General features: G+C 39.5%; 1 protein-coding gene across 1 annotated transcript in view; it reads right to left on the bottom strand.

The window, feature by feature from the left end:
* MAN1A2 (mannosidase alpha class 1A member 2) overlaps positions 1-24,013 on the bottom strand; it is a 160,091-nt gene that overhangs the window by 24,333 nt on the left and 111,745 nt on the right. Inside the window, exons 9-10 of the mRNA XM_009685070.2 lie at positions 8,343-8,458; positions 1,458-1,677 (exon numbers count right to left, since the gene is read on the bottom strand). Coding sequence (XP_009683365.1) covers positions 1,458-1,677; positions 8,343-8,458 — 336 coding nt within the window. The remainder of the gene's footprint in view (positions 1-1,457; positions 1,678-8,342; positions 8,459-24,013) is intronic.

The raw sequence follows: 24,013 nt of genomic DNA, 5'->3' as shown, positions 1-24,013 counted from the left end.
AGTGTAATATTATTTCCCATCTTTTTCCTAAGGCATCCTAATATTTTTTCTCTCCTTTTTTTATGCTGTTGCTACAGAGGTGAAAATACCCCTCCTAGACCATCAAAACTAACTCTTTAAAATCATAGGTGATATTACACCGGTATTATGCAATCCTTGCACAAGCCCATGAACCCTCATCTTAAAACTACTTCAAGTTTTAGCTCGCACTACCTCTATGAGAAAGTTATTTCAGAAGCTCACTTTTCTGATGCCCCCATAAAGGCATTTCCAATTTCCAGCCTACAGTTATTCACAGCTAGCTTACAAATTCTTGCTCTTGGTACAACTTTGTTGTTCATTACCTTAAAATAGCCTAATTTTTCTTCAGTGTTTACTCCATGATATGAATAGCAAATTTATCTCCTTCTTGAGCATTATTTTACTAGTCTGAGCAGGCCAACCTCTCTTCATTTCCCACTATAAGATAAAAGCTCTATTACTTTAATTGTTCGCTTGGTCCTTCTCTGCATTCATTCTGCTTGGAATTCAGATTAGTACATAGCATCCTAGGTGACAAATTATACGTGTCTTCTATGGTAGTGTTAATATTTTCTTATCTCTATTGAAAATTCCCAGCTGATACAGACTAGGACTGCACTGGCATTTTTCAAAGCCATATCACATTGCCTCATCATTCCATGAGCAAAGAGCATTCTCAGATCTTTTCCCTCCTCTGTTTTCCAACTCAAGAACTTCCAAGTTTAGCAAAAGGGCTCTTGCCTTTTATCTGGTAAAATCATTATTTCTCACAGTCCGATCCTCAAGGTCGTCCATTTACTATTTTGAGACTCATCTGATTTAATAGCGCCTTCTCACTTTGTGGCCACAGTAAATGTAATCAGCACACTCTGACTTTATGCATCAAGGTCATCACTAAAGACGTAAAATAAGCCTGGTCCACAAGACTAAACTTGAGAAACTTGCAGCCCAACAGTGAAGCCCAACATTACCTCCTCGTTAATCAAGTCTTTGGCCAACTCACAGTTCACATAACTAATTTCTGTCCTCTCTAGTTTAATTGTACTCACCTAGAACGCACTGCTACTAAAAAACAGTACAAATTATATTTACAAATTTCTCACCCTGCATAACTGTAAGAGCAGTACATACGAAATGCAAAAACTGCCCTGTGTATCTGGGAGGACAAGAGTACACACACATTCTTCCCATCCCTGCACCCACAGAGCACATCTCAGCTGACTGATACAAAGATAGGGATAAACAGCAGAGAAGGAACCATATCAAGTCTGGTTCTTCATTTACTCACCATAATGTAAATCAGAAGTAAATGCATGCAAGTGAGGAAAAATTATGCTCATATAAAAACAGCAAATGGGAGACAAGAAATAGGTCTGCAACAAGTTTCTTAAAATAAGTTCAACAATTGAAATAACCAGATTAGCGATGTATCTTACTTGTCCTGTCATATGACTCATGACACGTATGTGCAATTTCTGCTCCAAGTTGCAAATAATGTCCAGCTTTATCATCTCTGGAACCATCTGCTCCAAGGGCAAACATTCCCCCTGCAAAACAGGTCAAATGGCCCATCTTTCTTTCAAGGTGCCCATTCTTCCATTCCCCAATGAAAGTCAGTCCTCCACTGGACTTTCTGATCAGATGCTTTTCTATGGCCTACAAGAAGATTGAGAGAACTTTCAAATACTGTTTGAAACATAAGTCTTACATGTGAACTCTTTTTCAAAGAATAAAATACTGTTTTCAAAACAACAAGAATTTTTTTTCTTCTCCCAAATTCATCTCTGAGCAGCATTTCATGGCACAGGAACAAACAGCTGTATGAAAATAATTTCAATGCACTGAAAAAAATGTCCTAACTGCTAAACTATGCCAATGAGATCTTCTATAGAAAAGTCACAACACAGATAACATTGCAAGTTTAGCTAAGAATTCAGCTACAAAGCACATATTTTATGGCTTAAACATCTGTTTGTCTACACGTTAACTCTGGGAAGTACCTATTTATCCTACTGTGCTATCTCTGCATACCCATGTTGGATACTTCTAGTCAGCAACACATGTTAAGGCAGCATCCGTATGCTTAGTCAGCCTTTAGCAGAATATGACAGAAATGCTCCAGCTACCTTCTAGCTTCTTCCCACAGCAGCTTTATGATTATACACTGTCAAAGGAGGGGTAAGGGTCAGAGCAACTGTTCACAAAAAGTACAAGGTGAAGTATTTTATAGGTGAAGTAACTGCTGCTTTTTCTTTGTGTACTGTACCAACGCACTGTTGCTTGTGATTTTTATAACTGGTACTCTTCTGGGAGTGGGAAGGAGAGCAGCTGACCTATCTTTCCAAAGTTTGCAAACCACATGAAGAAAACACATTTATTTTAGCCTCTTCCAGAGAAGGTCACATCACAACCTTCTCCAATCTACTGTAATAATATCTTTAGCATTAGATAGTTTCTCCTATTGTGTAACTAGAATCTTTCCTGTTACAGTCTGAGTCCATTATTATCATATTTACCACAGAGACATTATTCCCATCTTCTTCCTAGAAATCTTTCTTGTACTTCAGCACATAATTATTTGATGGGTTCACACCTTCCTTAAAGTGCAGGACCTATTACTAGTCAAAGTACTCCAGCACTGATTAGAACTGAGTATTAAAGTGGGACAGATAGCATTTATTCCTCTTTCCCATCCATGAGATCTATTACAGAAGTGAGTTACTACTCCTACCCGTTATTTTTCAGGTGCCCACAACAAACTGCACCCCGGAACAGAAGGTGCACAGCTGTATTTTGCACTAAACGTAGCTATAAAGAGAACACAGAATCAGGGAATCTTGCATAAACAGCAGTTATCTTGGAATGGGTGGTCACATCTGCCGCATACAGTTGTATCTTTGCTATCTACACAGTTGCCTACAGTACAGACTCAAGTAATATGTAAATTAGTCAGTTTGCAACTTATAATTCACATTTAAAAGTGAACAGTGAAATAATTTTTCCTTCTAAATAAAAAATTGGGGCTGTCTTTTGTCTTCATGACAATGAAACGGACAAATGAAAGGTTTAGAGCTTTTTTGCGACAGTAGCACTGGTTTTCCAGGTTAATTTTTTTCTTTTTTTTAAGCTGGTGCTGCGGTAACATAAGGCTGTTAAAGTAGCTTTATTGAACCCAGCTCATTTGATAACAGGAAAGTCCTCTAATCCAGGTACTGAAATCACACCTGACATCCTTCCCTAGTTTTCTTGAACAGTTCATACTGAGCTAGTTTTTTTTTTTTCTCCAAACAAACACATGCTAGAAAGTATAGTTTAAAAAGGCAAAATTCTTATAAGTAGGAGCTTCATCTAAGGAAGATGATAATATAAACAGTAATTTGAAGTAGTCCCCTGTATAATTTGCTTTCTGAATAGGTCCCTGACATTAGATATTGCCAGTGCTTGCAGCAACTTTTCTGAGTGGTTGTTAACAAGGGAATCGACACCTCAGCTGCGTAGCCAGCAAAGAACTTGCAGTCCCAGTAAGGCCAAGGTGAATGTACTGGCTAGAAGCCAATGCAGTAGATTACAGGGAGAAGCCTGTACTGATATTAGTAGGGCCCTGCACCTTACTTTCACTCCAGGCTGTATCATCACTTAGATGATAAAGTTTCTCTGCTGTCCTCTGCTGAGTCTGTGCATGCTGAGGGTCATGACAGGGAAGTGCTGATCTGCATTCCTGTTGGGTTCACTTCCTCGTTAATACCACTGTTATAGAGAGTGCTGAAGTTTGTGTTTATTGCAGGATCCATAGAAAAGGGCAGAGAGATAACTGATAGACCAGAAACTAAGAAGTTTCTAACAGCTGCCAAAGTGGTTGTGTAACAATCACACAAATTGGTACTGAGGCCTGTTATGATATTGTAGCCTTTGCTGCTGGAGAGGCTGATGTAGTTAACAGTGCAAGCCTCGTTCATCCTGAAAGTACCGGAATAGAAAAGATTGGTACTGCTGAAAATTATGCCACTGAAGATGATACTGAAATCTGAAGCATCAGCTCTCTTGATTCAATTATCCTAGACTATGACAGATGACATAATGATGATGAGTTTTTTTTTTTACCATATGGTAGATACAAGTTGAGGAACCCTTTTTAGAGTAGTGTCTTTTTATTATGAGGAACAAGAGGACTTAGAAAAGGTTTGGATTATTTATTTACTGGAGGAAGACATTTTTTGCCTGAAAGTTGTGTGGAACTCCCTTCCCTTTTGAATTATAGCCTATCTTTCTGCAATTTCAGAACTGTTGAGTATCAAATAGCTGCAGGAACAATTTCAAGGGAATAAAATTGCTGTGGTTGGCACCAGTAGAGTCAGCAAGGGCCAAATTTATGCACCTCTCCATGAGCTATTCCTTCACTCCATAGTTTCCGGGTTTGACTGGAGAATACTATCGAGCTGCAGTGCCCTTTTTCTGAACAGAGGATGTATCTTCTGAACATCACTGCCTTGTACATGGGGCAGTTTTTGAAATCTGGAAATTAATTTCTGTCAGCTAGTTAATAACTAAGTACCATCTTAAAAAGCAGCAAAGGAAACATCCTGAAAAAAGAAAACAAATATAACCTTCTCAAAATACTGTATCATTCAATAACCTACTGCTTGCTAACTGTATAAAAAGGATAGTTAATATTTACAGTAATTAACAAGGCACGGTTGGGAGCACTGCTCCTGGCAGATAAGAACAACTCAAGGAGGTTGAAGCAGATCTGATATTTGAATCCTGGGCTGGATGCATGGTGTCACCAAGCACTCTAATAGGTACTATGAAGCAATGGCATCCAGCTTGACCACGGATATATGTACACTGAAGTGGGTGTGCATACTTAAGCTCTCAAAGAAAACACTCATTTAACATCACTGAAATTAACTGATAGAAGAACAGCTTCGATAGTCTTTGAAATGTCAGAAACAAGTCTGAGACAGGCAAAAAGCATGTTGTTCTTCATCTGACCTTCATACTCGCCATGATTCTATGACTACAAAAAATAGCATTTTCTGAGCTCTTGCAGCAGTACTTGCTATGTTGTGATAGGCAAACACAGCGATGAGCACTTCCTTTAGCTATCTAACGCTCTGCAATAACAAAGAGTGGGGATAAACTTGTGAATCTGACAGATTAGACTGCTCAGAGGAATAAGCCATGGGAGTTACTTAACCACAAGAGTAAAGGAAGCTTCTCTACTTCCAGTTGATGTGAGAAAGAGAAAAGACATTAAAACAAGCTGGCTGGAGAGCACTACAAAAATTCAGCATGACAACACTGGAAGCAAAGCAAGAGTCCCATCCTCCGTATTAATCACCACAAAAAATTCTCAGCAAGTTTTATACTCGGCTCTTAGCTGCAACTGTTAAGTCTACATACTAGGACATGGAAGAGAAAAGTACTTCACAGCAGATGACGCAGATGACTACACTATTGTTACAAGAGCATTTAGAGGCTGGTGACACAGAATGCGTTTGCACCGTTGTTAACAAAGTACATAGTGGCCTGGCTAAGACTTACATGACATGGATTGGAAATTAGGACATCTGAAAAACAGATGTTGTCCTCTTTCCTCCTCTGAAAATCTCCAAGGGATGGGATATCACAGCCTACTGCAAGACTGGAGAGTGAGAGTGTGGTGGTGGTGGTATCTTCCACTCTTCCCCCTGTAAAAGCTAAGGGAATGAAGTGTGGCTAAACAGATAGCCTCTTTTAGATGAGTGTGCTGAGAACATTGCCAGCTCTGTGCTATGAGTGGGAAGAAAATGTATTTCACATCCTTCCCCTTCCGCTTGCATAAATGACACAAAGAGCTTTTGCTCAAAGTTCTCAAAAACAAAGAATAAGAAATGTCAGCTATGAAGGGAGACCTATCTTATGAGCAAAACTAAAAGAATGGTAAGAGAATGGGCTTTTAAAAAATATTTTGAGGTTTTAATTGAAAATTAAGAATGTAATTATATATAAGGAAATCTTACTTATTGTTTTTGCACAAATCTTCCAACATCAGGTAGGACTAGGGATAAATACAAACTCTAGTGCAGAAAGATGTTCCAGATTGTGGAATCAGTATGGATCATGTAGGCGGAAATGTCCATGGGAGGGTTTAGCCAAAGAAAACCCTCCCCATGGGAGGGAGAAAGCCAAAGAAGAGACCATCTAATGCTTGCACTCCAGGTCTTATCACATTGAGAACAGGAGCAGCTCAGTTCCCTTCTCCCTCGTATCCACACAGTGTTTTCATCTGGTCCCATTTTAGCACTACTGTGGCTCCATTCAGAGGTAGAGATTTGCTGACCCAAGGCAGTTTGCAAGACTAGGCTTACAGGGAAGAGAATGAAAGGGAAAGTTTATATTCTCTAACTTTCAAGTGCTCACAATTTAAGAGTCAGAATAAAATATTTCAACAATAATTACAAAGGATGTTAAACAACAACTGCTATACAAGCATTTTTAAACTCGTAGGACCCAATAAATTGCATCCAAGACTATTAAAAGAATCCAACTAACTCTCTGAACTATTAATGTTGACTTCTAGCAAACCCTGAAAAACTAAGGAAGTTCAGAATGACTGTGAAACAGCTGATGCTGTAACAGTATTTTAAAAGGGTAACAGAATAGTCAAAATTAAATAAGTGGTTTTGAAAACAAACGTCTGACTGACAAGAGCACTCTGGTATCATTATACTTCTATTAGGAATTTCTTTGTTATTGTACTCTAATAAAATATTAGTCCCAAATAATATCAAGGCAGCGCTTATGAAGTGGATTAAAAGCTGGCTCACTGAGGGAGCTGAAAATAAAAAATGTTAAAAATCTTCAATCCATGAAGATTCTGCACAGATATTTTCATTCAGTGCCATGCAGCATTTCTATCAATGATCTGCAAGAAAAAAATGCTAATAAAATTTGCAGATGACACAAAATTGATGGAGCTACAGATAGTGATAAAGGAAAAGTCAGTCCTGTAAAATCATTCAGAAGAAGTGATAAAATGGGTTTCACATGAACAATTGTGTTTTAATAGAGATAAGTAAAAGGTCATACATCGAGGAATCAGGACTATAAGTCACAGTAGTGGGAAAGTAGTAAATCAAAAAGACTATAAACCACCTTCAGAGTACAATCAACTGAAAAATAGACGATAGTGTGATGCAAAGGTTAAGAGTGCAAACAACCCTTGATAAGTAGGAGAACACTGAAAAGAAGGCAGGAGATGACACATGATAGCATTAACAGAACCATTACAGAAACAAAGCATCCAATTCTTGTCTCCACATTGAAGACAGCGGAAAGAATTTAAGAGCTTAAAAAATAATTCAAAGTCTGAAAGAATTGGTTTATATTGTGACACAAAAGTAAACCATGTATTTCTCTTTTGGAAAAGAATGTTAATAGCACATCAGACCTCTGTTAGTTACTATTTACACGACGCAGTTGCTTCTTAAAAGCAACAGTTCTTTAATGTGGAAAAGGAAAAATTCAAGCAGGTGGAAGCCAAAGCTAATCAAATTCAGGTTAGAAATAAGACCTATTACACTTTCAAAGCACCATATTCTAGAAATTTCATTTTATATATATAGTAAATGCATATTTTGAGAACACCAAGAACAGGTATTTTGCTTTAGGAGACTGAAATAAATTGCAGTAAAACTAAGCTTCAGAAGCTCGTGTTGAGAGAAATATGGTATGCATACAGCATGGAAGAAGGTAGGCATCAAGTACGTAGCTGCACTTGGACAGGATTATACAATTCATGCTCTATTGCTGTTGGCACTACAGCTAACTAGACTAAAACTAGCTTGATTACTCTCCTCATACCTCAAAACTGTAACTGTAGCATAGATATACGGGTACAAGAGAGCCTGAGGACAGAGAATGTCTGGAGTGGGGGGAGGGGACGACTAAGATAGTAACAGTTGGGCAGCATAAAGCTCAGAGCCACCAGAGAAAGGCACCTGCCCAATATGGTATAAAACATCTAAACACGTTAGAAAATAATGTGAAAAATAAAACAGTTCAGAATTTTCACTCTTAGAATGACTCTGAACACGGGCTAAAAATGACTTGGCTGTTCTGCACATCTTCGGGTTTTCTCTATTTCGGACGAGCTGATATTTTAGCACAACAATCCGCATCACAATAATACTTTTTAAACTACTCAGAATGAAAGGTAGTAATATGCATCACTTGATTTCTTAAAAGTTACATAATCAAAACAAGTCCCTTTTTTTTTTAATTATTAAAGATGTTTTTTAAGTTCCACTACGTTGGAAAATTCAATGAATTATAATCACCTCAATTGCATCGTCGTACATTTTCCTTGCCTCCGTGTCCATCTTGTCTGACATAAGCCAGGCTTTCAATAAATATTCATAAAAACTGTCTCCCAGCCCGCCCACAGACGTGTGATCTGCAGGAGAAAAAGAGGAAAAAAAAATATTGGGGTTGTTAAATTATGACACCTTGAATTTATTTAAAATAAAAACTGACATTTTTAAGGTCTACCACTGTAAAATTACCACTCTTTTAAGTCTGTTTAGTAGGACAAAGCTGTACTGTGTGCCCTCCAAACTTACTTCATACGCTTGGAACCTGTCCTCACAGCGGGCAAGACAATTTTCCTGCTGTACATTTTCACTATTTGCCATTCTGCATTATTTGTACAATAGGGCTGTCCCTCACATCACAAATTTGATTTAAACTATGCTTTTACTTCATGCCACAGAACCTAATTGTTTTGCTGTCCGTTTCCTTTTTTTTTTTTTTTTTTTTTTAAATAAAACATCTTATCAGAACTCAACATCCAGGATGCAGCTACGTCACGTGGCTGGATAACCTGCCATGATTATAAGGAAACTGATCTCTCCAGGAAGTTTTTATTTCCAACAGGATAGTTACTTAATAGACTAATAACGTTTCCCAAAGTAAATGCTGTTCTTTAAATTCTTGCAGTCAAAAGGGAGGCACATTTCCTTTGCAGTGTACAACACAAGCCCTTTTCAGTTCCACTGTGCCTCAGCAACCAGGCAGAGCCAAGTCATATGCTGCATTGTAAGGCTGCTTCACTATTAGACTCTAGCTCCAAATGAACTAGATTTCCTAATACACAGATTTCCTTTTGGGCATGATTTTTTTTTTCTTGAAAAGGTTGCCTTTCACAAGTAGTATCATTGTTACTCAGAGCTGATAGACAAGAGAACTACCTATGTTTTCTGTTTGGGTGGCTATCACATTCAGATACAAAGCCCACTACTCATGGCCTGACTCAGTCCTACAGCTCCTCTTCCAACCAAGGTAAACACTCCCTCAGTGTACCCTTCTTTCAAAAAGTAGAATGGACTCTGAAACTTACTGGTCTCTGAGACTTAACAAGTGACTCCAATCAGGAAAGCACGTAAACTTTTCCCAGCATTACAGCCCCAAAAATGCTGGCAGCAGACAATCACAGTCTGTTGAATTTAGGTAAAGAAAATGTTGAAAGCAACTCTGTGACAACGTTCAGAAATTCACCGCCCCAAGCATGGCTACTTATAGTCATGCGTATTCCCTGGTGGAAAAAAAGCACGATACTTCCTTTTTCAAGGTTCCTCAAAAAAGTGGTACTATCCATAGGCTTTCTGGGATGAAGGTGTAAAACAGAGTGTAGCTCTCCTTTTGTTTGTTCTTTCTTTCTCCAAGCACTGTCCTCCCCAAGCAGGTCTCCCTGTCTCTAAAGACTTGAGTAGGAAGTTAGAGCTGGTAGATGTTACTATCCTAACTCTTCTAGCTGTCCCTTGTCTCCTCTGCTACTTACCAAAGGATTTCTAAATGCAGAGCAGGTAGAAAGCCTTTAACTTTCCCATTTGTTTTCAGGTTGCAAATTTGGAGGAAATAACCTCATATCTGTTTCTCACACCCCAGCTTCTCTTAGATAGCCTTGTCAAATGCAGCTATTTAGTGATTCAAGTCCATGGAAAAAGAGCTTTCATATGCCTTCTGGTCCTGCGCTGTAAGAAGGCACTCACGTCTTGAGTCATTTCCTTGTACAATTGCAATGGCTAGAAATTACTCTTGCAATGAACAATTACATTCTCACATAAGCACAAGAACTAAGAGTCCATAGCTTTCAGGAAAAAACAAAACCAAAAAAAAAACAAACCATCACAAGACTTTTAAGTTGCAACTCATGTCAACACTGCTTAGGGTCTTCACAACAGATACAGTTTAAACCTTTTTCTGATAAACTGCTGCCTCCTCCCAAATTGAGTTTTGTAACTTTATATGGAGACTGCTGTCAGCGCTACTTCTCTGCCAGAATCCTTTCACAGACACACCCAGTTCCAAACCAGGATGCAGTTGCCGAACACCTCTGAGCAGCATGCTTGCAAGCAGCTCCAGCTGGCTTCAGGACATGAAAGAGCAGGAGGATGAGTGGAAAAGGTTCATTTCTTAAAATAAGGCGGCCACATTCCAGGTAAGTTTCCAAAGTCAATTATTAGAGACACTGTTTAACTTCTGCTTCTTCAGACAGTCATTCAAGAACTGCATTTCTCACCTGTCAGCAGCTCTTCTCTTCCTCCACATTCCTTCCTGTTTTAGATGAAAGTACAGGGAAAAAAGGAAAGGGTAGCAGTGGGACACACAGGACTCAGAGCCATCCTCTCAATAGCCTTTTCTGCACCTTCATATGTTCAGACAGCAGAATAGTGCAAACCTTTCAGAGGTACCTATTCTCCTCCCACTCAGCAGCGAGAAGCAAGCGTGGTAGGGCGAGAGGGCTTACTAAAGGGCCTTGCAGCTCTCGGCAGTACTGTTTTGTTTATTCCCATTTCACATGCCTTCTTCCAGCTCTGGAACCACTGGGAGTTTTCATGGCTCCTTCTCATTCATTAAACACTGGGCACCACCACTCTTCAGTTGCTACCCTCCACAGACGGAGCAGAGGGTAGACATGTCAGGAATGGCAAACTGATTCTGTTCCTTCTTTTCAGTAGCAGAAAAGGGAAAGATGAAACATTTTTGGTAGTCACACATGATGGGAGAAGACAGACATCATGGACTGAGAGATCGTTCACACAGGAAGGAAACAGTATTTCAAGGGACCGTAGTGCATTCATGCTCTGATCCAGATGCATCCATCTTTATTTCCCTGACTACTTTCCCAAGCCTACAAGAAATATCAGAAAGAAGTTTGGCCATAATGGGGTGACAGCAGCAGTTGAACTGAGGTTTAAGCATGGCAAGTTTAAGCATGGCAGGATCTTCTTCAGGTGTTCTACTAAGGCCAGGAGGTGTTGCTAAAGCAGTATTTGTTGCATTCTGTGTAAGGACTATAACGAGAAATAACTGAAAATTTAAACAGTGTTTATGACAACTTGCAGGACTTTGACAACTTGCTCTTACCTAGAGTGGAAACACCAAAAAAATAGTTTCTCAAGATTCCTTAACAAATGCATAATCAAGAGGTCTGGTGAAAACTGTAGCTTTGGGTCTTCGCACATCGTTCTCTCCTATAAACACAGCTTCCCCACTGAAACTGGTCCCCATAAGGTCCACAGTGCTTATCACCCTCTCCCACTATCACTCCTCTCTCACTAATTCAGCCACAGCTCTGAAGGATTCAGAAATTTAATTCAGCTCAAAATGTTTTGCTTATCTTTTTCTCAAATAAAATATTTCAAACCCTTGCCCCAACCTTGCACAACAAACCAGGGAACTAAAAAGAACATCTCATGACTTGAATTACTGAGTTTACAAGAGGGTCTTGGTACTGGGTACTCTTCAGTAGATCGCTCTGAGGCAATGAAGCATTATATTTAAAAAGGTTGCAAGTATTCTGCCAATTTAAAAATGGATTTAATTTTTCACATATTTAGTTTGCAAGTATTATTTAACTAGCCCTGTGGCAGTAAAAAGGTTTCACTGTGAAAAAGTATTTCACAGTGAATTCTTGAAGTAAAATTCTTTCCAGATAAAGGCAAATATAGCAAAGAGAACAGAAGGATGAGGGCATATCAAATACAGTAGAAGCCACATAGTCTATCCAATGACAGGCATACAGTTTTAGAACATTCATGCTTTCCAGTAGGAGACAAATTATGATATTTTTTCATGTCCCATTTTTTATTTAGACCCATATGATATTTTTCAAATATAAAAGGATTCCAGGCAGCTTGAGAAGGCATATTTTAAATTAAAAAGCATATTAGCTGCAGTTACAACAAACACCCTCCACTAGTGAAACTAAAATCATTTACAAAAACACTATATCTTTTCCAGGTTGTCACACACTTGAAAGCACATTGTGGGCAAACCTGTACAGTCAGTCTGTTTGTAGGCTTGTTCCTTCCTAAAAAGAGCCAAATAAAATCTTAATAGGACAAAGATGTTTAGCGCTTATATCAATATTTTTGCTCAGACACTTCAAAAAGATTTACATCCTGTTAAATATTGGCATTTTTCTTCTTAACAGCACACAATCAAAAAAAATCATTTAATTTCATAGCGATTCCTAAATGAACTTTTTGTTTATTGATGAAAGAAGCCCTGTATTTAGTCAAATCATATTTGTGTCACAACTAATAATCCAACAATCATATCCACCTCTTTTCCACAGCCTGCAGGAGGGAGACCTCATTTTAAATTCTAACATCATTGTTATCTAAGACTTCTGAAGTTAGTTTTTGCTCCAAATGATTTTGTTTCATATCAGCAATGAGCTTCATGGCTGCAACACAGCCTCCTCTGAAGAGGACCATAACAACTGTCTAACAGCAAACCACAGTAATACACAGCAGCTCAGAACAGAAATCAAGCAAGTACACGGTACCTCACTGAGATGACAACAGATTTCAGTTTGAGACAGGAAGTGGTTCTCTGTGATTTGTTCTTTGTAAGTGGAATTGTTGCTTTATAAATCTGGAAAGAAAAACTTGTTTTTCCTCTTCAGGGTTCCCGCTCCTCCATTATGGCTGAGGCATGCTGGCTGATCTGGCACTTCTATTTCAGGACTACTTTGGGGGATGGCTGCCTAAGCCTAAATTGGATAGCACAGCTCACAGGCATTCTCCTTTCTCATGCCTAGGTACAGCAAATGGCTGCAAATAACTTCCTTCCCAACAAGCCAGTTTCTAAGTGAGCAGCAGTACCTCCCAAGAATACAGTTGTGACAACAGCCTGCACTTTCGAAACACGTGTCACCTCCTTTTGTTTACATGGAAAGTTTGGTTCAGTAAACAATAAAATATTTTGCACAACTTAAAGTCCCCTAAAGAAAACACTAATAACAAAACCTGCTGTAATGAAAGTCTACCTGCTCTCTGGAGCAAACTTAAGAGGTGGAAATTATTTTTGAACAGATGGCCTTAAGTAGTTAACAGCAGCTTAATGAGGCAAATTAAAAACAGTTCATGATTTGTTAAACCCTCTCTGCTTTGTTCTTTAACTGTACAATTGTCATTTCTTGGCAATGAGCAGGAATAAAGAAAGAAGCCAAGTGTTTTAAAAACAACACATTGCATCAGCACTGATGCTGCGGTCACAGACATCAGACCTGACAGTGAGCCACTGCCCCTTCCTGACCCTGTTATCACATGCTCCATGCTCCTGTACTTTCTTTGCATCCAACTAGTTCGCATATACATACATTAAACATCCATTTGCACTTGCATCTTAAAGAACTCCTTTTTATCAAAAGGAACAACATTTCCAACTGCTGTGTAGAAGACTGGGCGTCCGGGAAAGGAAGCAATTATTGCTTCAATTGTAAAAACAATCTCACCCCTGCGCTAGTTTAGAGGGAGAATTTTTCATGGATAAAGAAAAAAAATCTCATTTTTGCATATATTTGCTTCATTGTGTGAAAGCGTACACCATAGTATATAGTGTACGTTGTAAACACAGCCTCAAACTAGAAGTTGTGTGAAGCTCTGCTGGAGCTGCATGGAAAGAAAGAAATTTTACATACTATAAATACAAATACAGGTAAGTAGGGCAAAACGGTCAAATCATTTCCTCCCACGTTCTGTAGTTGATAAGCTTCACTTATAATATATCTTCTAATCTTAAGGATACAATTTGACACTTGGCTTTTTAAGCTCCAGTAATCATCTACAGCAACCTACTGCAAAACAGTCTGAAATCAGTGTAAACTGTACAATGTTTATATCATTGCTACTTTATGAGAGATCACTGCTTAGTTTAAGAAGCCAATGAAAAGCTAAATGCTGCTATAATAAAATAAAGTATATTGTATTTCTCCGTGAAAAAGACTAGTAAAATATTTTTCCTCTTCGTATATTTTGGTGGTGTCCTCCTTCACACACCAGTTCCCCATGCTGATATGCTCAGATATGAAACAGCTAACTTGGAACCTGAGCTCTGAGCAGAACCATGTTCGAAAATATGACTAAGTGAAGACTTCCTGTACTTGTGACAGTGACGTTAGAATCAGTGTCCTTAAAGGAGTAATCACCCCCTTCCCTAATATCTACCACCATTGTGCTAAAATTTCCTTAAAGGAGAACCATGCAGAAGAGAGGAAAGCTAGTTGAAAAAAAAATCTAAAAGGACCAGCTGAGAGAATTAAGTCTTTGTATGTATCAGAGAGAGAACTTAAAGATGACCTAGTGGGTGCTCAAAATATCCACATATAGTATACATGTAGTTTGTAAGTGCACTGCCTATTACATAATGATTAGAGAAGAGTAAAAAAAAAGCAAGAAAAGAAATTAAGGGTGATTATTAGAAAGAGGAAAGCATCTTTCAAAAAACCCTGATGAATCCAAGTTAGGATACATAAGATGATAAACTCCAGGAGATTAGATAGCAGGCATAATAAGGCAGTCCAAGCAAGTTTGAGGAACAATTTATGAACAGCATAAAAGCCAGGACAATCTTTTAAATTAGGATGCCTCACGTTGGAGAGGGCCAGCAGATAAAATACAAAAAATACAAAAGGAGCATACAGAAAAATGAAACCATAGAAGAAAAGCGAAATGATTTTTTTGTGTGTCCTTGCTTGCTGCTGAGACTGGGGAAGTTCTCATGCCAGAATCTTCCCTTACGTGAGATAAAGTATAAGTCTCAAACTGATGTGCCAAAACATGAGGTTGTAGATCAGCAAAAATGAAAAACAATAAAGATCAGGGTCAGATAGCATTCATTCCACCCACCCACCCACCCACCCCCCACCAAAAAAAAAAAAAAGGAATTGCTGAACTGTGATGTGTAATTTCTTGCTTAAAAAAGCCTCACGTATTTCAAGATAGATGGAAATACAGACCATAAACCTGATGTCTGTACAGAGAAAAACTATGAAAACTACAGTATGGACAGGCTGGAGAGCTGGGCAGAGAGGAACCTCATGAAGTTCAACAAAGGCAAGTACAGGGTCCTGCACCTAGGGAGGAATAATACCATGCAGCAGTACAGGCTGAGGGCTCACCTGCTGGAAAGGAGCTCTGCAGAAAAGGACCTGGGAGTGCTGGTGGACAACAAGTTAAGCATGAGCCAGCAACGTGCCCTGGTGGGCAAGAAGGCCAATGGTATCCCGGGTTGTATAAGGCAGAGTGTTGCCAGCAGGTCGAGGGAGGTAATCCTGCCCCTCTACTCAGCCCTGGGGAGGCCTCACCTGGAGTACTGTGTCCAGTTCTGGGCTCCCCAGTACAAGAGAGACATGGCACTCCTGGAGACAGTCCAGCGGAGGGCTACTAGGATGATTAGAGGGGACTGGAGCATCTCTCCTATGAAGAAAGGCTGAGAGAGCTGGGCCTGTTCAGCCTGGAGATGAGAAGACTGAGAGGTGATCTCATCAATGTGTACAAGTAGCTCATCAAGGGGGGAGTGTCGAGAGGATGAGGCCAGCCTCTTCTCTGTGGTGCCCAGCAACAGGACAAGAGGCAACAGGCAGAAACTTAACCACAGGAAGTTCTGTCTGAACCTGAGAAAAAACTTCTTCCCTGTGAGGTTGACAGAGCACTGGAACAGGTTTCCCAGAGAGGTAGTGGAGTCTCCTTCCCTGGAGATATTCAAAAGCCGTCTGGATGTGATCCTGGGCAATATGCTCTAGAGGACCCTGCTTGAGCAGGGAGGTTGGACTAGATGATCTCCAGAGGTCCCTTCCAACCTCAGCCATTCTGTGATTCTGTGACAGTATCCAGCGGATACATGGATAAATACAACATATAGAAGTCAGATGGATTTTTATAAAGGGAAGTCACATCTCAGAAATCTACTGAAGTTCTCCCCCAGGAACTCAAACTTGTGGTGAACAGAGATCTGGACAACAGCCTACTTGAACTTCCAAGAGGTAAATGACACCTTTTTTTTCACTCTGAGTCATGAAGAAACTAAACTAGGGCAGAAAAGGAGGGAAAATCTTCACATGGATTTCAAAAACTTGTTAAATGAACCAGTGAGACAGTTTTCACAAGGGGAATTTGGTTAAATCCCACAGAGACGTGTGCTGCAGATTGCTCAATGTATTCTTAAACAACTGGGAAAAAAGGTGAATAGTGAAAGATAAAGCCCACCGGGATGTGAAGGGCAACAAGAAGGGCTTTTACAGGTGTATAACCACTGCAAAAGGAAGACTAGAGAAAATTTGAGCCCAGTGCTCAATGGGGCAGGAGACCTGGTCACAGAAGACACGGAAAGGCTGAGGGACTCAATGCCTTTGTCACCTCAGTTTACTGTTGAGACTTATCTTCAGTAATCCCAGGCCCCCGAGACCAGTGAGAAAGTCTGGAGCAATGAAGACTGACCCTTGGCAGAGGAGGATCACTTAAAATGTACATACACAAGTCCATGGAACCTGACAGGTTGCACTCCCGAGTGCTGAGGGAGCTGGCCAATGTCTCTGCAATGCTATTCTTGATTATCTCTGAAAGGTTACGTCAACTGGGGGAAGCTCCTGAGGACTGGAAGAGAGCAAATGTCACCCCTCTCTTCAAAAAGGACAAGGAGGAGGATCCAGGGAACTACAGATCAGTTAGCCTCCCCTCAATCCTTGGGAAAGCGATGGAGCAGCTAATCCTGGACACTATTTCAAGACATGAAGCACAAGAAGGCTATTGGAAGTAGTTAGCATGGATTTACAAAGGGGAAAACATGCCTAGCTGGTTTGTCATAGCCTTCTAGGACGAAATGACTCAGCGAGGGGAGAGCAGTGGATATTGCACTTTAGCAAGGCTTTTGACACTGTCTCCCATAACATCTTCATAGACAAACCAATGAAGTACAGATAGATAAACGGACAGTGAGGGCGACTGAAAACCGGCTGAAGTGCTAGGCTCAGAGGGGGTTGTGATCAGTGGCACAATTTCCAGCTGGAAGCCAGTCACTAGTGGTATTCCCCAGGGGTTAATACTGCAGCTAACACTGTTTAACATCATTAATGACTTGAATGATGGGGCAGATGGGCACCCTCAAGCAAGTCTGCTGATACTAGATGATACCAAACCGGGAGAAGGGTTGATACACCAGATGGGTGTGCTGCTATTCAGAGGCACCTTGGCAAGCTGGAGAAATGGGCAGACAGGAACGTCATGACCTTCAACAAAGGGAAATCAAGTCCTGCAACTAGGAAGAAATAACCCTCCTTGCAGGGGGTAGAGGTTGAGGGCTTGCTGGACGAAAAACAGCTTTTCAAAAAAGAACATTGGGGTCCTGGTGGACAACAAGCTGGACAGGAGCCAGCAACGTATGCTTGTGGCAAAGAAGGCTAGGAGCATCCTGGGCTGCATTAAGAGCATCACCAGCAGGTTGAGGGAGGGGATCCTTCCCCTCTACTCAGCAGTGGTGAGAACACATTTGCAGTACTGTGTCTGGTTCTGGGCTCTCCAGTAAAAGAAAATCATGGACATATTGGACAAGTCCAGCAAAAAAACTATTAAGATGATAAAATGTTGGGAGCTTCTAACATAAAAGGAAAGACCGAGAGGGCTAGGATTGTTTAGCCTTAAGAGGAGAAAGATCACCGGGTATCTTATCAATTTGTATGAATACCTAATAGATGGGAGTAAAGATGACTGAGCCAGACTCCTCTCTGTTGCACCCAGCACACACTGAAATAGCAACAAGCACACACTGAAGTACAAGAAATTCTACTTAAACATAAGAAAATTTTTTTTTTTTTTTTAGTGAGGCTGGTCAAACACTGGAACAGGTTGCCCAGAGACGTTGTGAAGTCTCCATCCTTGGAGATACTCAAAACCAAACCGTACAAGGCCCTGAGCAACCTGTTCTACTTGACCCTGCTTTGACTAGAGCGATTGGACAACAATCTCCAGAAGTCCCTTCCTTATGATAAAATCTTGTCCCTTCCCTTCCAAGATATGATAAAATCCCCTTACGATAAAAGTCCCTTCCTTTATGATAAAATCTGTTGATGATACAAAGTTATTCAGGGCAGAAAGCCAGTTCTGAGATCTCTAGAAGGGCCTTTTGAAAATGAGTGATGGTGCCATAAAATCATAAATGAAATTCAACGTTAATGCACATGGGAAAAAGAAATCCCAATTTTACATATAAATTGCTTTTTGTCTTAGAACTACATATTTTAACCCCAAGATCTCATTTCTAAGAGGCTATAACTCAGAAAATATCACCTGAGTGCTACAGTGTGGTCAAAAAAGCAAACAGAATATTTGGAATTATTTAGAAAGAGAGAAACCACAGGAGAAAAATACTAGACAATGAATAAATCCAGTGTCTATCTCCATCTTTAATAGTAGCTGCAATTCTAATCTACCATCTCAAAAAAAAAAAAACCACACACACACACACAAACCATAAACGACTGAAAAAAAAATTTTTACTTGGTCCAAAAGTGATTAGAGGAGTTCATGGGAAAAAATCCATCTAGAACTGTTACATATAAAAAACTTCATCTAGCTCAGTAAGTCTCCAAGTGTCAGGCTGCTTCTGGGCACAAAGAGAAATTGTGCAAGTACAGTAACGCATGCCCTTTTCTTCCTTTCTAGTGGCATTTCCTGTTGGAAGGATCCTGGGCTCGATGGACTAATTTTAGTCTGTCTTGGTACAACTATTCTGATATTAATGAAATTTCTGTAAGGATATTTTTATATTGCCAAAGACAAAAGCTATTCCACAGCTAGGAGGCTATATACAAACTTGAGAAGCAGGAAAAAAACCTCAAGTGCAAAGTATGAAATACTGCAACAGAAAATGCTAACGTTCTAAAGGTGCGTGGAAAAAGGAAGTTTAAATGAAAACTATTCTGCAATAAAAGCTATACACTCACTTGTTCCAAATCTTTTGAAAATGTAGGAAATGTACAAAAACATAAAAATTATTTGCAGCATAGAGCTACGTTAAGGCACAGTAACCACAACACACGTAATGGTAGGGATAGCCTAAATGGGAAGAGAGAAAACAAGTTGGAGAGCTCCTACGGTAGGCCAACGTATCTGACAATGCCAACCACCTCATCTATCCCTACGTGATTCCCAGACATATAGCAAAGTAACTCAGCACACTGCTGATAACGCGCTTACTTGCGTACAAATTTTTGAGGGTCAACATATCTGCTGGTCCAGGTATCATAGGAAGCAGCCTAATGGAATGACTATAACAGTAAGTTTTACATTTTGCACTCATGCTTTGCCCGAAAGGTCTCTTCAAGTTTGTCAGAAGGGAAAAACAGTTCAGAATGGAGGGTATGAAGGTAAGCGGCGATTTCTCTACTCAAAAGGGCTTTTCCTTCTGCATCAAACATTAGAGACAGGCAAAGCTGGAGCAACTGCTTAAGTGGCTGACAGAAAACAAGGTGTTCATCTTAAATATATTTGTCTAATTGGAATGAAGAGGTCACAAAAAGTTGCTTGGCAAAAAAGTGCCTAGGCCTTCCGGAAAGTAAATGGAGGATCACTGTATCTTTCCTGACGTGCCTTTTTGCTACTTGTCTCAGGGTGGCAAATCCTGTCAGCTACTGCTCAGGCTGCCCTGCAGCACAAGTGGTGACAACTTCTTTACCCTACACTCTGACAGAGGCACATGAACGTGTTAAATATGGAAAACGTTAAGAGAGGAAACCTGACCTAAGCCCGGATGAAACTTGCAGTGAAGATAAGGTCAAAGACAGGTTTTGTCCTGAGGATGTGAGGACGGCGCACTGGAGAAACAGCAAACAGAATGATGGAGGGATAGTGGAGAGAAGAAAAGGATTAGAATGCCACGTGAGGCAGAGAGAGAAAAGGCACTGAGCATGACAGACAGGAGAGCTATTTCAATTTTAGGCATGAAATAAATGCAGAAGGTAACCTCCTTCATTAAATTTCCCAACTCATGTATGAAATGAAAACTGGGTAAGTGAAGAGCGGAGAGAAAATAGCAAACAAAAATAGTGAAAGCTCCTATGGAATCATGTTCAGTTATACACATCAGAGGTGGCTAGAAATTCAAAAAGCATCATGATTTTAGCTCCTGGTAGAGAGAGCATTTTCACAAGTAAGCTGTCACCAAGAATCTCCAGCTCTCAGAAAAGGACTGCTGATCACTGGCTTCTCTTTTAAAAAAGGGGGAACAGACAACTACTCTAAAATAACTGAGAATAGAGAGAACCACTGTACTCAAACGATGAAGCACTAAGTCTTTGAACATGGCAGATATATGCAGTATTTAAAACATTTATTTGAATAACAGCTTGAATAATACCAACATTTTAAAGGACTGGGCAGTTAAAAGAAATACTGCTGCAGAAATAACCACCCAGTAAGAAGTATATCCATTTTGTTATCTTCTAACTCAACAGAACCTCCAAAATTAAACATAAAGGCTTACTAATGATTATCACAAAATTTTAAAATTCTTGAATTTATGATGATTATTAAGAATTTCCTGGTAATTCCCAGCCTGCAGGATCTAACTGCTCAGGTCCAGGTTCCCCTAATTTCACGATTCCACTGCCTTAAAATTTTCTAGAAGAAGAAAAAGAAAACAACAGTCTTTGGCTTTTAAAAGTATCCCTAGTAATGGTGGCATTGGAAAGTTTTTCATTTTTGATCCAATAGACTAATTTCTGTAGGTGAATTCCACCTCTAGGCACACTTACATATATACTTCTGCCTTCAAAAGAATGCTCTTTCAGATACTTCTGAGAAGGCATTGGCCTTGGCGAATGTGAATCATCTTCAGATGATTAAAGTAGTTAAAAATTTGATCTGAAGTCATGGTGATACATAAGGTACATTATAAAGGTATAAAGGGACATTCACCTTTATAATGCTGTTAAGAAAATTTTTTTCCTTGCAGATGGGGTACGTAGTATTAAGTCAGTTTTAGAGGACTATATCAAAATTAGATCCTGTTATTCTTTTCTACAAGCTAATTACGCAAGCTGGTAAATAATCCTGGTGATTTCTTATTCATATGAGATCTGTCTGTGGTGCCAGATGTGCAAAGAGTAGTAAGAAAAGCTAGTATTTTAGCCTTCAGATTGCCATCCAAGCAAAGTACACCAAATCAGAGTTTACATGCAAAGAAAGTAATTAAATGATTATTAAAATACACAGTTCACACACATTAAAAACACACTTTAAAAAAATGCAGTGAATACTGAATTTGGCAATCACTCATACTTCTAACTTCCTGAATGTGTGTGGCATACTCTGAATTCCTCCCTGAGAAACTAACTCCACAGAAAAAAGCACTGGGACTACCAAAGAGAATCATTCAGCAGAACCAGAAGATGGCAAATCACCTACACAGTGAGTTTGCAATTACAGAGCAAAGGTGGGGTGCTAGTCTCCAAAAACCTAGCAATTAGATGGACTAACTAGTATGCTACATCTTTCCTCTTTGTTCTCATCTTTGTTTATGATATCCTGTGCTGTTTCTAAATGCATACGAGAATATGAAAGGAACAGCGCAACCAGGCAAATATAAATGGTCCCTCAAAAATACACTGTATACTGATATAACGGTTGCTAATCTCTCCCAGTGCCTAGAGGTTCCTCTGGACTTCCAGAGTTATGAATTTCCCAAGGATTACCAATAAACAGGCACATCACAAGAGAGATGCTTTTTTTCCTCCAGCTTAACTGTCACAGAGATCCTGTACCAGTTCCAGAGAGGATCATTATAATCTATGGCTGCCCATCTACTCAGTTTTCAGTCGCAGGGAACCTACACCCTCTTTGTCAGAGGCTGCACTGCCTTCCAAATGCAATTCAAGGCTTATTTATTTGCTCAGCCTTAAAGAACTTGTGTCCACTCTGGAGGAGGAGTTATTTTGTCAGGATCTCTAGTTTGTCTCTGAATTATAAACCCAGGTCAGAAGAAAAACAAACTAGTCTGCATACCAGCAGATTCACAAAATATTGATCAAACTTCAAGAATTAGATAGAGAAAATAAAACTTGTCTGAAACCACTCTATAAACAGTCATATGAAGTTTCCAGCAAAAAGTCTACAGCAACCAAAAGTGTTCGGAATAATTTGGACTGCAGTGTCTCATTTACAAAAAAAGAAACATAAAACGTGAAACAATTATACTATAGTAGATGACATATTTATTTCAGAACGCTATTTTACTATGTCTCAGCCCAAAATGCTTCCCTGTCAGAGACAACTTTCCTGCTATTGATCACAATTGTAATATCAGTCTATGTACAATCAAACTTGAGATATCTTAAAATGGGCATCCAAACTTAAGGGACGTTTTTAAAATTTAAGTTCTGCCCCCAGTCTCATTATGTAGAATATAGAAAATAATATCTCCTTATTTCATAGACGTGCCAAAATAAATACATTAGAGTTATGAAGCACTCAAATACTCCACAAATGAGCATCATGGAAAGCCTGATAAAAAAACAACAATAACTATGTAACATGACAATTCAGTAATGTGCACCTTGCACTTCATTTACTGCACGCTGAATGACAAAGATGAAACAAAATACTGAGCAGAAGTGCAGTCCATCCTGCTGAAAAGCAAATGAGGTAAATAACTTAAGATTCTATCGTACTACATAAGCACACGCAGTTAGAGCTGAGAAGCAACTATAATGATTGCTTTTTTTCTTGCATGAATTTGCAACCGTAACACTAGTTCAGTATTTTTAAGTACAGACAGGTTGCATACATTAGGTTAAGGACCAACCGAGCAAAGAATTAGAAATTTGGGAATAATACACAGAAGAAATTCACATCTTAGAACCAGAAACGTTAATTATGACTGTAAAGTAAAGGAAGACTAGCTTCAGTCTTAAAACCAAGATGAACAAGCTACAGATTCGGTTCAACCAACAGAAGAGTAATGCAGAACTAAGCTGGAACAAAACAAGGAAGTAGTAGAAAGGGAGGCTGATCTTCCTTAAGCACCATAAACACTCTTCCTTTGACAAAGTGCTACAATATTACTAGAGGAAAGGAGCTCAAGAGGAGAAAAGCTAAAGGACTGGGAGGGAGTAGTGAAGTGATTAAGCTAATATTAACTTATTTTAGTAAATCCATACCCCTTCACCATTAGTTTTTCTGGGTACCAGCTGGCCTCCTTACACTATGAAGAATCCACAGGAGCCCTTTTCTGCTGTGCAGGAAACTTGTGAAGAATTGCTTTTCTGTTTGTCTTCAGAGTAGCTCTGATTAAACTGCAGTTCAATCTTTACTTCAAATAGTTGGGCTTAGTGGCCCACAGCTGCTCTAAATAGGTCCAAGCTCCCTTTCTAATCCTTTAATCCAGAAAGCTGAAGCCCTGGAAACTGCAGCTGCTGCAATTCACAGTGGAAATTCAACTCAAGGATGCCATAAACCATAGCAGACAGCCTAAAAGCGCAAATGCTTGTAAATTAACTGAAGCAGAGACAGCCCTGATAAAAGGAATTGCAGGTACAAATTTTAGTCAGGTATGAATCATTTATCACTAAGGAACATGTTACCAGCAAGAGAACTTTTCTGAAAACATGCAGGTTGACACACACACAAAAAACTAATTTAAAAGAGAGTTTAAAGTTGCAAACCCAAGC

The sequence above is a fragment of the Struthio camelus genome, chromosome 1, assembly GCF_040807025.1.
Source record: "Struthio camelus isolate bStrCam1 chromosome 1, bStrCam1.hap1, whole genome shotgun sequence".
Lineage (NCBI taxonomy): Eukaryota > Metazoa > Chordata > Aves > Struthioniformes > Struthionidae > Struthio > Struthio camelus.
This window is presented reverse-complemented; position numbering and strand designations above follow the sequence as displayed.